Below are 16,865 nucleotides of genomic sequence, written 5' to 3'. Positions count from 1 at the left end.
CAGCACAGCCAGTATATGAAGCAGGCAGAAAAAACATGAAAAAGCTACACTGGCTTAGCCTTTCAGCCTGTATCTTTCTCCCATGCTGGAGGTTTCCTGTCCTTGAACATCAGACTCCAAGTTCTTCAGCTTTGGGACTCAGACTGGCTTCTTTGCTCCTCAGCTTGCAGACAGCCTATTGTGGGACCTTGTGATCCTTTGAGTTAATACTACTTAATAAACTCCCCTTTATATATGTATCTATCCTATTAGTTCTGTCCCTCTAGAGAAACTAATACATGTGTATGTTCACTGCAGCACTATTCACAATAGCAAAGACATAGAATCAACCCAAATGGTCTATATACACCATAGAATACTATGCAGCCATAAAAAAGAATAAGATCATGTCCTCTGCACCAACACGGGTGTAATTGGAGAGCATTAACCTAAGCAAACTAATGCAGGAAAATAAAACCAAATACTCTATGTTCTCACTTATAAGTGGGAGCTAAATGATGAGAACACATGGACACAAAGGGAGCAATAGACACTGGGGCCTACTTGAGGATGGAGGGTGGGAAGAGGGTGAAGACTGAAAAACTACCTACCAGATACTAAGCTTATTACCTGGGTGATAACATAATCTGTATACCAAACTTTGGTGACACACAATTTACTTATGTAAAATACCTGCATGTGTACCCCTGAACCTTAGAGTAAAAAAAAAAAAAGAACAATAAAGCATCACTTTACAAAGTCGTTAGGACCACCACGTTTTTCTAAGTATTTTCTTTATGTTACAAATATCTAGCACATACAATGATAGAAAAGTAAATCCATTTTGAACCAGTAGGAGAGATGGAAAACATTTACTTCTGGCTCACATGCTCTGTGAGGGGCCATGGCAGGGCATTTCAGTGCCAACAAGGATCAGGGCACACACTGCAGTTTGTGAGACTCCACCTGGGGGACAGTCTGCAGGATATGCAGGAACCAGGGGGGTATAAGCCAAGGTTCCTATTCAGAAAGTCAAAAGTCAACGTCCAAGTTGAGTTTACAGATCAAATATTTCAGAAATAGGGAATGACATAACTGGAGAGAAAACAGAAGAAGGCAAAAGGAAGGTGGATATGTATGATGCTGGTACCAGCCTCTGGGTTGATGAGGGTGTTGGGTGCTCATAGATGGCACTGGCTGAGAGGGCGTGCTGGGCACTGCCATCTCCCTCAGGCTCTTGCTAAGTAGGCTGGGCCAACATTCCTTGAGGTTTGCACAAGAAAGGCCATCATGGTTTTGGGGGAATTGATGACATTCATGACCTTGATAAGCCCGTTAATATTCTATAGAATGCCCCACAACTGGCTCTGTATGATGTTCCATCATGATTCATCTCAGGTTATGCATCTTTGGCAGGAATATCACAGAAATCATGTGCTCTTCTCATTGCATCCATCAGATGGCACACAATTTCAAATTGTTCATTTACTGATTACACTAATTTTTATCACTTGATTAAAGTGTTGTCTGCCAGGCTTCTGTCTCATAATTATATGAGCTTATGTGTGATTATAGATTCTTCAGATGGTGGGATGCAATGCAAAGACACTCAGATAAATGAAAGGCAGAACTCTGTTGTTACAGCTCCAAATGAGAGAAGGTCGTACATAGGGCCACATGGGGTATTGTCAGGAGACAGAGTAGCAGCAAGCCAGGGCTGCGGAAGGCAGTTCATAGTGGTAAATGGGATGGAATTAGCTGGGTTTCATAGGTTTCCTGGGGATTGGGTATTCTGAATCATTCTGTGGGTGCAAGGAAGAAGGGGCTGTCTCTGGTATCTGGGGGCCTCTGGAAGCTAGCTAGCTATTGTAACCCAGGAGCATAGAAAATAAAGGAATAAAGAAAATGGTTGGGGTGAGGGCTTAGCGAACTGCCCACAAGAAAGAATTCCAAGTTTTTAGCTATTATTTAAAATGGTTAAGACAGCACTTGTGAAATACTATATTATAGCCTCCCAACTGTTAAATTGCTCTTTTCCCCATTCCCTTTGCAGGTAATAAGATTCTGCAGGGAGATAACTTTGAAACCATGAAAACGTCCTGTTTTTTGTCAAACATTCCATTTTTTCATTATTAATTTATGTCAGCATAGATTCATCTTTTTCACATTTTATCTAATGAATTATATAATGTTACTGCCACTATTTATTGTGATGCTGAAATTGTCCAAAATTTGGCCAGTGGGAATACCCTTATGCTAAATTTTGTGTCCTTTTGACATGGCGCCATCTTTCTCTGGGTAATTCCTTACTGTTGCTCAAAAAAGACATTTCAGGCTTGTCTTATAGTGAAGTCCAAGATAGCCAAAGATGACCTTCCTACTTTAAGCTCAGCTGACTAGCAACCATAATTCCATCTGCTAAGTCCCTTTGCCATGTGACATGGCATAGTTGCAGGTATAACACTCAGAGGTGAAGATCATAGGGCCCCAAATTCTGCCTATCATAAGTACTTAATAAATATAATCTGGCTGTTTTATTTGGTTGCTGAGGAACAGATGGTATCGCTATGCAGGGAGGAGGGACAGATAGCATTTCCAATTTGAGTTCTGCAGACAGTTGCTTCTGGCATGTTTTATTATATTTTTTAAATTTAATGGTTTTTGTTGAGATGGAGTCTCACTCTGCCACCAGGCTGGAGTGCAGTGGCATGATCTTGGCTCACTGCAACCTCTGTCTCCTGGACTGAAGCAATCCTCTCACCTCAGCCTCTAAGTAGTACTGGGACTACGGGCACATATCACCATGCCCAGCTTTTTTTTTTTTGGTATTTTTTTTAGAGAAGGGTTTTTTTTTTTTTTTTTTGAGACGGAGTTTCCCTCTGTTACCCAGGCTGGAGTGCAATGGCACGATCTCGGCTCACCGCAACCTCCACCTCCCGGGTTCAGGCAATTCTACTGCCTCAACCTCCTGAGTAGCTGGGATTACAGGCACGCGCCACCATGCCCAGCTAATGTTTTGTATTTTTAGTAGAGACGGGGTTTCACCGTGTTGACCAGTATGGTCTCGATCTCTTGACCTCGTGATCCACCCACCTCGGCCTCCCAAAGTGCTGGGATTACAGGCTTGAGCCACCGCGCCCGGCGAGAATGGGTTTTACTATGTTGCCCAGGTTGGTCTCAAACTCCTGAGCTCAAGCAATCTGCCCACCTCAGCCTCCCAAAGTGCTGGGATTATAGGTGTGAGCCACCTCACCTAGCACTACTGGAATGTTTTGTTCTATTTGTTTTCATGCTGTAGGTTGGCCTACAGCCATTTTGGAGATGTTTGCAAGCTTTCTTGGATTTAGCTTGATGCTGGAGCAGGCATGCTAGCCCACAACGCAGCGAAGAAGTATAGAAAATAGAAGCAATAGTTTCTGCAGAATGCTCTGTTTACAGCTGACAGGTTTAGTACGTTACCACAGATGAACTCTGGGCTAGCAATTTAAGAAGCCTAATTACATGTCTATAAGCACATAATATCAGAGAATAACCAAAATGAGCATGGAGGATTCTGAACAAGCATCTCAAAATTCAAGCCAATGGTCTTGGCTGGTAATCAGGTGATGAGATAGATGATGGATTTGCTGGCATATGGTTATGAAAAATAAAGGAGAGAGAGAGAGGGAGAGATGGTAGAACTGGCTATTAAGAGTGTCATCTCGGTGAAAATACCCAAGACCATTAAAACAGTTTTGACTTTGGTTATTGGCACAGAAAAGGTCAATTAGAAGGTTCAAATTAATTCAAATCTAGGGCTCACATGTTCTTAGTAGCACTGTAGGATTCTGTTTTGGAAGTTGACACAAGCATTGCAGTTGAGTGCTATGGGCCCAGTTATTCTGGGGGAATTGAAGTTTTCTATGTTTTATTTATGAAAAGTGCCAGGAACTACAAAAGAGTTGATAAATACTTGACAACTACTCAGATTCAAGGTTGGAGGGGAAATGCAGTTATTTATTGAGGGCCCTTGATATTCAGAGACTTGAAACCTTTTGACGTCAGAAAAGGACCAAATGTTGTAAAGCCTCTTAGCTTGGGTTCCCTGAAGCAGACTCTGGGATAAGATTCATGTGACGTGACATGCTGTGAAGGGAAGCAGGACAAGGAGGTGTAGGAGCCAACCAAGGGTGAGGGAGCAGCCTAAGTTCTGCAAGCAGGTGGCCTCAGTTAGACACCACAGGAAACCTCTGTAGTGTAAGCTATTCCTTGGAGCTGTCCCAACCAGAGGGAAGGGAGAGAGACTCCCATGCTCCCTTCAATGATTCATGAAGGGTTGCTGAAGAAGCAAGTACATTCCCAGTCACTTCTCGCTCTCCAAACATTGGGTAAAGTGGGTTCTAAGAACCCAAGGGAAGTCTGACAGAAAGAGCCACAGGTGATAGTTGTTGGGTGTGAAAGCACACAGAAGCCAGGAGGGGCTCTGGGCAGAGCCCTGATGTTGCCTTCTAAACCTTATGCTAAGAATTGAATGAGACAGTTTTGATGGGAAATAAACTGCTAGCTGTCTTGACCTGAGAGCAACAAATAAAAAGTAAAGATGACAAGGTAGGACTTTGAGAATTAATCCACAGGAAGGAACGGTGACATGAGAGACTGGGTAAGGAAAGCAAAAACTTAGGTTGATCCAGTGAAGCAAGGAAGAAAGAAGATTGCCTTCACAGAGATGAGGTGGCATGGGATGAAGTGACTGCTTGAATCGAGTGTTTGGATAGTGAATGAGTTCACAGAGGAAGTCTGAGCTTTGCCAAGTCTTGTGTCTAAGTTGAATGTGGCTTTGTGTCTATCAGTAAATTTCCAAGGTCTCCGTTCAAGTGCTCAAGGCACCCTTGAAGCATTTGTGTGATGGTCTAACTAGCAGCCCCCCATCTGGATAGTAGCCAGGTGATGGCAAAGTCAAAAGATGCAGTTCCTTGGAGCAAGTCTGTCAGAGACGGCCTGGGAGGGATGGCACATGTAGCTCTTCAAGCATTGGGTACAGTGGATTTTGCTAGTGCACTGGGTAGTGCTAATACACTTTCTGCTTAGCTCTGGAATGCTAGACAGGAGCCAGTGCAGACACCTAGGGGTGTGCTCTGAAACAGCTGGGAAAGGTAAGGGTGGCTGAAGCTACTTCTTTTATTGTTCAAAGTGTCAATGTAAAAGAGTAGGAAGAGGGCTAAATTAGGATGCAGGTAACCACAGAATGCTAAAGACAGAGGAACTCTGTAGGTGAGGATTTCAAACATTTAGTTAAAAACAATAACACCGATTAAAGCATAACAGTGGCACCAAGAGTCAACCCTCCTTAGGAGACAGTTCTGAAATTAAGTGAGGCTCAACTGAGACCACGTGCAAGCCAATGCTCAGTGATAGGATAAAGCCCTCCACAAAGGGGATTTAACACGTGTTCTTTCTCGCTTGACACCAAAAACTACTGCCAAATGTTCTGAATTCCCCCTCTTCTTTTATTTTCATTATCATCCCACCCTGTTTTTCTTTTAGTTATCTTTTCTAAATCTCTCTGCCTGCTTTGATAGGGCCATGACCCAGGTTGGATTCCAGTTCCATTTTTCTAAAAAGAGCTGAAGAGTATGCTGGGTCTCTCATTCTGTAAAAAACTAAGAAACAGAAGACAAAAACAGGAAGAATAATTAGGATTAACTCCTAGGGTTAGGTGTTGGGCCAGGGAGGAGAAAGAGGCAGAATCAGTCAGAGAAATGGGAAGCAAAGCAAGGAACATGGGGTTTGTTTTCCAAGGAACAAAGCCACTTATTAACAGGGTTTTAGGCAGGCTCACCTTTTCCTCCCCCGAAGTTTCATTCTCTGAAATGATTTTGAAATGGCTTACTATGGAGACTGATAGGAGACAGTTGTGAAGTGTACACACACACACACACACGCACACACATACACACACACACACACACACACACACAGTCCTCACACCTTTTTTACAATACTTGCTTAGGAACTGAGATTTTATCAGTAGAATCTACAATCTTCCCATTACTTTATTTTTTTTTAATTTATTTTTAATCAGGATGCCCCACACTAGAATAGGTTCAGAGACTCCCCATTTTTGCATTACATTTTAAAGTAGATATTTTTGTTTTTAAAACAATTAGATTTTTGAAGAGTATATTACATGGCATCACTTGGCTAGCAGCTAATTTATAGAATAACTAAAATCCGTAAGTAGAAATTACTTAAAAATATCTTCCTCCTTGTACTTATAAAAAAACTGAAACCAAAGCGAAACAAAACCCCAAATATTGGTAATATTGGCTGTGATGGGCAGAGGGTCAGGAAGAGATGGAATAGCATCCCCTACCTGTCTATAGGTAGATGTGAAGGCTCCGAGGTAAGCAACTACTCCTGAGGAAATGAGGATATCCCCGGTCAAGTTGATGTACAGCTGCCCTAGGTCCAGAGCTGTGTGGCTCCATCTAGTTTTCTCACCTCCAAGGCCTCCAATCAACTGCTCAGCTCGTTCTAGTTTTTTGCTGCACAGGTCAACCTCAAAAATAAAAATGAGTTTTTATCAACATTTATAAGTACACTAAGTCTAAAATTCTGCAAGATTTTACCCTCAGAAGTAAATTATTATTTTTAATTACAGACTTCTGTCTGGGATTTCCTATGACACTATGACATAGGAAAGTCCATGATGTTTTAGAATTTGTAAATATAAAGTATTTAATGTAATTGATAAAATTAATGAATATTTATCATATAATGCAAAAAGCAGCCCTATTTAAGGAAATGACATACAGTACAAGACAATGAATGTTAATTAAAGGATATTCTTCTGCAAATATAGATGTTTTCTCTCCATTTTAAATAATCTAGATGCACTTTCAGTATACTACAAACCTTTTCCCTTCATTTAACTGATGGTTGATTTTATTAGGGTCTTAAATGTTTGAAAGTTTTAATAATTTATGATTATTTACAAAGCACAATTTTCAGGTTTGTTAAATTGTGTCAAACTACTCAGGCACTTGCAATTCAGCTTAAATCAGGACATCAATCAATAGTGGACAGCTCATTTAGTGCATAAGACTGTCAACCAAATATGATTATATGTAATTAAGCAATATGATAAAAAAAGAGACACAATTATGAAGGTGGAAAACTTGGTGAAAGTTATTTCAGTTTACACAATAGCAATATTCCAGCAGAATATGTAAATTATTTTGATTAAATTTTTAAGTACCTTAACATCATTATTCTTGGAAGAAGATGAGATTAAATAAAGCTTATCTTGACATTCAAAAATCATTTACATGAAAAGAAAAATTCAACAATCAACAAAAGCAAAGACATATAGATTATTTTGGAGTAAGAATTTGGCTTATGCTTTTTACTAATGTTATTAAAATTTATAGTAAGTCAATGATTTTGGATTAAAAGATGTATAATTCTATATCAGTTTATCTAAAGATAGGTTTGAAAAAAGCAAATGGTATATAATTGTAGTATTTGTGATACTTCCTAAATTTAATTTTTTTCCCTTTTAACTTTCCATCTTTAAATATCTTTTGTCTTTCTAGTTTCTTTCGTCACTTATTCTTTCAACAATGTTTATGATAAACTGAATCAGGTCTTGGACTATGACAAAGTTGCCATCAGAAACTACTAAGTACAAATATTTTAGCTAAAATTTTACCTCCAAAAGCACATTTTAAATACACATGTATGCATATGTTCATTTTACATTACCGTTAAGTTTCTAACATTATAAAAATAAAATTTTCAAACATGGAGGAGAATTTAAAAATGTCTCAAGACAGCAACTGCATAGCGATTCACTGGTTGTATTATTTAAAACTGATCATTCAAAAATCACGCCATAATAGGTTATGCTTCTGATGATTAGCACAATATCTTACATTTGTGCAAATATAGAATACAGGATAGATACTATAGAAAGAAGCAGTCTGGTGTCTTGGAAAGAGTACAGCTATTAGCATCAGGTTGCCTGGGTTCAGTTTTAGACTCAATGATCAGAAGCTGGGTTGACCATGAACAAGCTGTTTGATCTTTCTGTTCTTTAGTTTCTTCAAAATGTTGCAAAATGATTACTTCCCTCAAAAGGTTGTTTTGAGAATAAATGGTATAACGTAATGTTCTTAGAACAACAGGACCTTGTACATAATAAGCATTCAATAAAGGTTGACTGTTATAAAACATTTTGACTTTTCTTCTGGACCATAATCAGACTTTAGCAGTTAATTTTTCCAAATGAAATCACTAATTAAATTAGAGCAATATTTTTAGTCTTGAAAACATTTTTAGTAGATAGTGTATGGTTTTGAGTACTGAGTTCCAATTTCAGCTCTGCCATTAATTGTTACACAGCCAAGGTCACTTAACATTCTGGTTCTAATTTCCTTACTTGCAAAGTGAAAAATGACTAAATAATCTAGCTCAATATTCTATTAACCTAAGGCAGGGAGACTGGCATTTTTTTTTTTTTTTTTTGGAAAGGGCTAGAGAGTAAATATTTTAGTCTTGGTGAGCCAAGCAGCAAAACTGAGGATGTTACGTATTATGCAAATACTTATGTGGCCATTAATATGTAATTATTTTAAATGTCAAAACCATTATTAGCTCTTGGGCCATACGAAAACAGGGGATGGGCAGATATGGCCTGCAGGTGATAGTTTGCCAATCCCTGACCAAGAAGGAAACAGGACTGGTGTGTTATATGCTAGTACAAACATCATTCTTAGTTAAGATAACTGAGAATGTGTCCATCTTTTTCTATATCAGCACATACCTGATTTTCCAGGTCAGCCTTCTTTTGTTTATTTAATTCAAGTGTGTCTTGAAGCCTTGCCAGCTTGTCCTGAACTTCCTTAAGGGCTGCCTGCTTCTTTCTAAGACCGTCCATGGCAATTTTAAGCTCCCCTTCAGCTGCAGCCAGTTTTATCTTTTTGGGAGCTACTATTTTTGCCACTCTGCAAAAAGTAAAATTGAAAAATTAAATATTCATTTAATATTCCAGTAGCCTTTCTACCACGGAATTTACTTTTCTAATATCCTTACTACGACTCAAAATACTTCTTTGTGCAAAACTCTAAACTGATTTCTATATTCTATGTTTTATCTAAGAACCAACCAAACTTGAACTTGAACACAAGAAATGGCCATTAAAATAGACAAATACACAGTATTTTCACATAATTGTTTTACTCAAAAAACAATTTGCCAGTATGAAATTTGATAACTTTCCAAAAGGAGAGTAGGATACTCATGTAGAATATTACAATGCTAGTAGAAGCCTAAATGGTTAAAAGTTAGTTTTGATGAGGAGAAAGTGAGGTATCTTTTGTTTCTGTCATTTTACTTTTAAAAATATCCTAGAATACCTCCTCAACCAAAAACAGTTATCCTATAAATATGTACGTGGTAATAAAAGGAATTAAACAGGAAAAAAGATGGATCTAAATTCTCTCCCTAGTATCTGGAAAATGGAGTCAGTCATGTTATCTATCTAAAAAACATTAAATTTATCATTAACTAATATATCAGGGTCTGAAACATATATAGCACTACTATAGATGTAGAATGGTTAAAATTGGATATGAGTTTGAAAAATAACCTGTGCCAGTTGTTTTTTTGAAAAAATAATAATTACTCTGTTTTTTTGGTATAACTGGTTCTCATATAATCACCAAAAAAGGCTCCTCATTTCACAAGAATACATATTACACCAGTAGTTTTTAAAGTGTGGTCCAAGGACCCCTGGGGCTCCTGAAGACACTTGCCCCTTCAGGGAGTTTACGAGATCTTTCCTTGTCCAACTAAATATCTGCGTAATGGCAGACTTTTTAAAATATACTTTAGTCAAAACAACATACTGCAAAAGAAAGAAGAAGCAGATTTTGGTGTCTGGCTATCTTACATTAGACCACACACTAAAGAGACTTATAAAGGTATAATAAAACACCACTCTTCTCATCATTATTTTTTTCTCTTTTTAAAACAAGAACATGTACATTCTAAAAAATAAAAAGTCACATATTAACATATAACATTTTTATTGCTTTTAAAAATGAATTAATAAACATTGAAAAAATTTTTCCATTTAAATTTCTAATATGGTGAATAAAATCTTTTTGGGGTCTTCAATACTTTTAAAGAGTATAAACGGTTCCTGAGTCCAAAAGATTAAAGAACCACTGTATTATTGTATTAGTTGTTACAACCTTGCCTCCAGTAAATATGCAAACACAAAGCAGATTCAGATAGGATTTTCCAAAAAGCCTCTCACTTACATAACTTCTAAGTTTTATATTGTTTAACTGACAAAAGTGAAGATAAAATATACCAGCTGGGTTTCTTCTTAGCAGCACTTACTTATCATAGGAATCCATTGCTATGACCCATTTGCACAGACCTTCGGCTGCTGTAGAAGCATTTCTGATTTTTTCTGGCACGAAATCTGGATTTGGAATATAATTTTTTCTTATGATATTCATATAAGCTGGAGGAATATTGTCCTTGTCATATTCATGAAGTGACTGTAGAAACCTCATGTCACCAAGAAGTCTCTTAGCTGGGCCCCAGAAATCCTCGGTTTTTTTCCCTGAACCTGTTGGGTCAGGGATTTTGTCCGCTTTGATTCCTTTCAAGATGCATATAGCTTCCATGACAAGCTTGACACCAGCAGGAGGACTCTTCATGGATTTTACCACTGTAATATCCTTGAAATAACAACATGTTAATTATTTTAAAAAGACAAGTTTGTTTCTACAGTAATTGTAATTGGCTCCTGTTTTTGAACTAAGCATAGAGAAACTCACCCTGTTCACTGGGTAGAAATGGTGACAGTCACAGAACTGCACTTATACTCTTCTCTCAAGTCCCACCCAAAAGTTTAGCCAAAATTCTCTGCACTGTTTTAAAAATCTCTTTATCTTTCTAAATTAAAATATTCCCCTTTCACATCTTAACTTTTAGTATACTTCACCAAATCTAAGACATGCTATTGTAAAATAATTATAAAACACATTATTTTATGTATCCCCCCCAAAAAATCACTGAGCAAATTAACACAATACTTTATCACATCCTAAGATGTATTTCAACGGCAAGACTGTCTAAATATGAAAAAGGTACCCCTTAGAATCAAAATATAATCTTGAGTCTTATTGATTACCATTGATTACTGTAGTGCAAAGATGTATAAAGTTCTTGAAATAACTGTTGCTTTATGGTAGGTTACAACACCACCTGGCAGCTTTCTTCCTTTTCAAGGGTGTTTTTGCATGCACATGAATTACTTTTTCAGGCCAATTAGGTAATTCTTTTGCCAATCTCAAAATCATTTCAACTTCATTAATCTTGCAGGCTAATTTGGAGAGACAAACTAGACTAGAACACAATGCTAATTTCTTTCTTGGGCTAGAAAGTGTGTGACAAAGCTCTTACCTGTGCAGTAAGAGTATCAAGGGCGGCCAGCGCTGACTCCAATATTGGCAAGGCACCTGCCAGGTCAGCATCGCATTCATCTTTGATAGCTTTGGAAGCCATAGCTTGTTCGTTTGCTATTGCTTCATCAGCTTTCACTATTTTTTCAGTTTTGGCAACTTCTATAGACTCTTTCTCAATCATTATCATCATCTCATCAACCTCTTTGCTGGCAACTTTTAATTGAGGTTGTAGTGCCTCCAACTCAGACTGCATTGTTGCTACTTGAGATGAAGCAGAATCCAATTTCTCCAAACCCACTTCATATCTCTTTTTCATTTTCATTACTTCACTGAAAACAAATAGATAAAATGAAGTTAATCATGAGGCTCTGTATCCTACATTAAGGAAACATTTAAGTGCTTTTGAGCTTTCTAGGCTTTTTCTAGGCATAACTAGGGAAGTGGTCTAAAATATTTTCATATATGTGAACAATCTGTCAAAACATGAACCCTAGAACATTGGATTGTGCACAATTAAGGGCAGATAGCATGTTTTATTCATTTTTGTGTTGTCAGTACCTATACATTATCAAGGCATGCAACAGAAATTCAAAAAAATAAATACACTGGGGTTGAGGCAAGGAGACTCCTGTATCAAAATGAATGATATGCCCCTAAAGTTGGTAAGCTGATTCCAGCAATACTACCGTTGCTTTAAACCTTTTTATGATCACTTAAGCACACATTAGTGCTCAAAATACATTATTTTGAATGTTTCCCAATGTGAAAAAAATGATTTTAACATGTATTATACATCTTGAAATAGGGATTTTTTATTAAAGTAAAAGTAACACATACAACAGATCATAAAGCTCAATACCCTGTTTGGTGCAAAATGATTATAAAGCAATAATAAATGATTAGAAATAATGTCATATTTTAGCATACTTTAAAAATTTAACATTTTACTGTACTTAAAAATGCTATCTGCAAGGGAGGATCCAAGATGGCCGTTTAGGAACAGCTGAGGATTGCAGCTCCCAGTGAAAGCACAGAGGGTGAGTGGATGCCGCATTTTTATTGCCCACAGACCAGGCAATTCCCAGGCAGAGGAGCTCGGGTCGCCAGCGCGGCTGTGCCGGCTGGCGCGGCTGCTTTGCCCCGCGCGGCTGCTTTGTCAGCGCTCCAGAGCAGCGGTTCTCTGTACAAAATACACCGGTCTGGGTGCCCTTTTGGCTGGCGAATGGAGCCACGGGAAGTCGCCCATTCATCTATTTAAAAAGGGGACTGAGTAGGGAGCCAGGACAGTAGATTCCAGGGCAGAAAAAGCGCCACGAATCTCAGTGCCACTGCTTGAGCCAGCACAGTGTTGTCGCACGGGAAAAAACACACCACAGTGCCTCTTCAACAGGCGATTGGAACACCAACTTTAAAAAAAAAAAAAAAAAAGGCTCTGAGGCAGGGAGCCAGACGATCAGGCTTGGCTGGTCCCACCCCCACAAAAGAACAACAATCAGAAACTCTGGATTGAGAGTTTCACAGTAAGTGCAGCTGAACCTGGGACGGTCCAGCTCTGTGGGGTGAGGGGCGTCCGCCATTACCGAGGCAGCCCGTCTCTAGGGAGGTAGTCTGCCAATACTGAGGCAGCCCTCCGTTGACAAGGCAACGCGCCACTGCAGAGAGGCTCCACCTTAACAGAGGCGGGCCACCATTGCTGAGGAAGTTCTAACTACACCCATATAAACAGGAGTGCAGGGAAGTTCACTCGGCAGCTGGGCAGAGCCCACAGCAGCTCAGCAAAGCCTCTACAGGCAGACAGTAACTAGGCTGCCTCCTTGCTGGGCAGGGCAGCTCTGAAAGGAAAAAAAAAAAAAAAAAAAAAGAGAAGACAGCAGCATAACCAAAACTCATAAAGCCCTAAATCCCTGGGACAGAGCACCTAGGAACAAAAAGCAATTTATGAGTTCTGCTGCAGCAGACTCTGAAAGAACAACAGAGCTCACAGCTTGGCATTTGAGCTCCTATAAAGAAGAGACCATCTCCTCAACCAGGTCCCTGACCCCTATATATCCAAAGAGCCACCTCATAAAGGAGAGATCAGATTGACACTTGGTGGGTATCCTTCCGGGACAAAGATAGCAGAAGAAGAAAACTGGTAACAACCCTTACTGTTCAGCAGCTGCTGCAGATGAACCCCAGGCAAGCAGGGCCTGGAGTGGACCTCAGCAGACCTACAGCAGAGGGGCCAGACTGTCAGAAGGAAAACCAAGAAACAGAAATAACCTCACCATCAACAAACAGAACGTCAATCTGAAAGATTTGAGACCCAATCTGAAAGCCAGCAACTACAAAGTCGACAGGTGGATAAATCCTTAAAGATGGGAAGAAACCAGCGCAAAAAGGATGAAAACACCCAAAACCAGAACACCTATCCTCCTACAAGGAATCACAACTCCTCACCAGCAAGGGAACAAGGTTGGAGGGAGAACGAGTGTGATGAAATGACAGAATCAGACTTCAGAAGGTGGGTAGTAAGAAACTTCTGTGAACTTAAAGAACATGTTCTAACCAAATGCAAAGAAACTAAGAACCTTGAAAAAAGATTGGACGACATGCTAACAAGAATGGACAAAATAGAAAGGAATATAAGTGAATTGATGGAGCTCAAAAACGCAACACGAGAACTTTGTGAAGCATGCACAAGTATCAACAGCCGAATGGACCAAGCAGAAGAAAGGATAACAGAGGTCGAAGATCAACTCAACGAAATAAAACGGGAAGGCAAGAATGGAGAAAAAAGGGTAAAAAGGAATGAACAAAGTCTCCAAGAAATGTGGGACTATGTGAAAAGACCTAATCTACGTTTGATAGGCGTACCTGAATGCGACGAAGAGAATGAATCCAAGCTGGAAAATACTCTTCAGGATATTATCCAGGAAAACTTCCCCAACCTAGCAAGTCAGGCAAACATTCAACTCCAGGAAATACAGAGAACGCCACAAAGACATTCGTCAAGAAGAGCAACCCCAAGGCACATAATCGTCAGATTCACCAGGGTCGAAATGAAGGAGAAAGTACTAAGGGCAGCCAGAGAGAAAGGTCGGGTTACCCATAAAGGGAAGCCCATCAGACTCACAGCAGAGCTCTCAGCAGAAACCCTACAAGCCAGAAGAGAGTGGGGGCCAATATTCAACATCCTTAAAGAAAAGAACTTTCAACCCAGAATCTAATCCCCAGCCAAACTAAGCTTCGTAAGAGAAGGAAAAATAAAATCCTTTGGGAACATGCAAGTACTCAGAGATTTCATCACCACCAGGCCAGCTTTACAAGAGCTCCTGAAAGAGGCTCTACACATATAAAGGAGCAACCAGTACCAGCCACTCCAAAAACATGCCAAATGGTAAAGAGAATCAAACACAATGAAGAATCTGCATCGACTAATGGGCAAAACAGCCAGCTAGCACCAAAATGGCAGTATCAAATTCACACATAACAATATTAACCCTAAATGTAAATGGACTAAATGCCCCAATCAAAAGACACAGACTGGCAAATTGGATAAAAAGACAAAACCCATCAGTATGCTGTATCCAGGAAACCCATCTCACATGCAAGGATACACAAAGGCTCAAAATAAAGGGATGGAGGAAGATTTACCAAGCAAATGGAGAGCAAAAAATAAAGCAGGAGTTGCAATTCTCATCTCTGATAAATTAGACTTTAAAGCAACAAAGATCAAAAGAGACAAAGAGGGACATTACATGATCGTAAAAGGATCAATGCATCAAGAAGAACTAACGATCCTAAATATATAGGCACCCAATACAGGAGCACCCAGATACATAGGGCAAGTTCTTAATGACTTACAAAGAGATTTAGACTCCCACACAATTATAGTGGGAGACTTTAACACCACATTGTCAATATTAGGCAGATCAACCAGACAGAAAACTAACAAGGATATCCAGGGCTTGAACTCAGACCTGGACCAAGCAAACCTAATAGACATTTACAGAACTCTCCACCCCAAATCCACAGAATATACATTCTTCTCAGCACCACATCAAACCTACTCTATAATTGACCACATAATTGGGAGTAAATCACTCCTCAGCAAATGCAAAAGAACGGAAATCATAACAAACAGTCTCTCAGACCACAGTCCAATCAAGTTAGAACTCAGAATTCAAAAACTAACCCAGAGCCGCACAGCTTCATGGAAACGGAACAACTTGCTCTTGAATGTTGACTGGATAAACAATGAAATGAAGACAGAAATAGAGATGTTCTTCGAAACCAATGAGAATGAAGACACAACATACCAGAATCTCTGGGACACATTTAAAGCAGTCTCTAGAGGAAAATATATAGCAATAAGTGCCCACATGAGAAGCAAGGAGAGATCAAAAATTGACACCCTATCATCAAAACTGAAAGAGCTAGAAGAGCAAGATCAAAAAAACTCAAAAGTCTAGCAGAAGACAAGAAATAGCTAAGATCAGAGCAGAACTGAAGGAGATAGAGATACAAAAAAACCCTTCAAAAAAATCCATAAATCCAAGAGCTGTTTTTTAGAAAAGATCAACAAAATAGACAGACCACTAGTCAGATTAGTAAAAAAGAAAAGAGAGAATAACCAAATTGATGCAATAAAAAAACGATAAAGGGGATATCACCACAGATTCCAAAGAAATTCAAACCATCATCAGAGATTATTACAAACAACTCTATGCACATCAACTAGTAAACCTGGAAGAAATGGATAAATTCCTGGACACTTGCCTCCTCCCAAGTCTAAACCAAGAAGAAGCCGAAACCCTGAACAGACCCATAACAATGTCTGAAGTTGAGGCAGCAATTAAGAGCTTACCACCCAAAAAAAGCCCAGATCCAGAGAGGTTCACAGCCGAATTCTACCAGACATACAAAGAGAAGCTGGTACCATTCCTTCTGAAACTATTCCAAACATTACAAAAAGAGGGAACTCTTCCCAAATCATTTTATGAGACCAACATCATCCTGATTCCAAAACCTGGCAGAGACTCAACAAGAAAATAAAACTTCAGGCCAATATCCATGATGAACATAGATGCAAAACTCTTCAATAAAATACTGACAAGCCGATTGCAACAGCACATCAAAAAGCTTATCCACCATGACCAAGCAGGCTTCATCCTGGGGATGCAAGGCTGGTTCAACATACGCAAGTCTATAAACGTAATTCACCATATAAACAGAACCAAAGACAAAATCCACATGATTATCTCAACTGATGCAGAGAAGGCCTTTGACAAAATTCAACAGCCCTTTATGCTAAAAACCCTCAATAAGCTAGGTATTGATGGAATGTATTTCAAAATAATAAAAGCTATTTATGACAAACCAACAGCCAATATCATACTGAATGGGCAAAAACTGGAAGCATTCCCCTTGAAATGTGGCACC

At 39.1% G+C, this 16,865-nt stretch overlaps 1 protein-coding gene across 4 annotated transcripts in view; it reads right to left on the bottom strand.

The window, feature by feature from the left end:
- Positions 1–12,163, bottom strand: part of LOC116560993 (dynein heavy chain 7, axonemal) — a 107,691-nt gene extending 95,528 nt beyond the window's left edge. The window contains exons 1-4 of one of the 4 annotated variants that reach the window (XM_032292579.1): positions 11,440–12,163; positions 10,366–10,712; positions 8,783–8,963; positions 6,332–6,517 (exon numbers count right to left, since the gene is read on the bottom strand). In XM_032292579.1, the coding sequence (XP_032148470.1) occupies positions 6,332–6,517; positions 8,783–8,963; positions 10,366–10,712; positions 11,440–11,763 (1,038 nt within the window). In that variant the 5' untranslated portion in view covers positions 11,764–12,163. The remainder of the gene's footprint in view (positions 1–6,331; positions 6,518–8,782; positions 8,964–10,365; positions 10,713–11,439) is intronic. The other 3 variants (XM_032292577.1, XM_032292578.1, XM_032292576.1) reach the window with 3 other exon arrangements.
- Between the last annotated feature and the right edge of the window lie 4,702 nt (positions 12,164–16,865).

The sequence above is a fragment of the Sapajus apella genome, unplaced genomic scaffold (genome assembly GCF_009761245.1).
Source record: "Sapajus apella isolate SASKATOON/1434 unplaced genomic scaffold, GSC_monkey_1.0 scaffold28, whole genome shotgun sequence".
Lineage (NCBI taxonomy): Eukaryota > Metazoa > Chordata > Mammalia > Primates > Cebidae > Sapajus > Sapajus apella.
The sequence above is the reverse complement of the archived record's forward strand: the minus strand, read 5'-3'. Positions and strand labels throughout refer to the sequence as shown.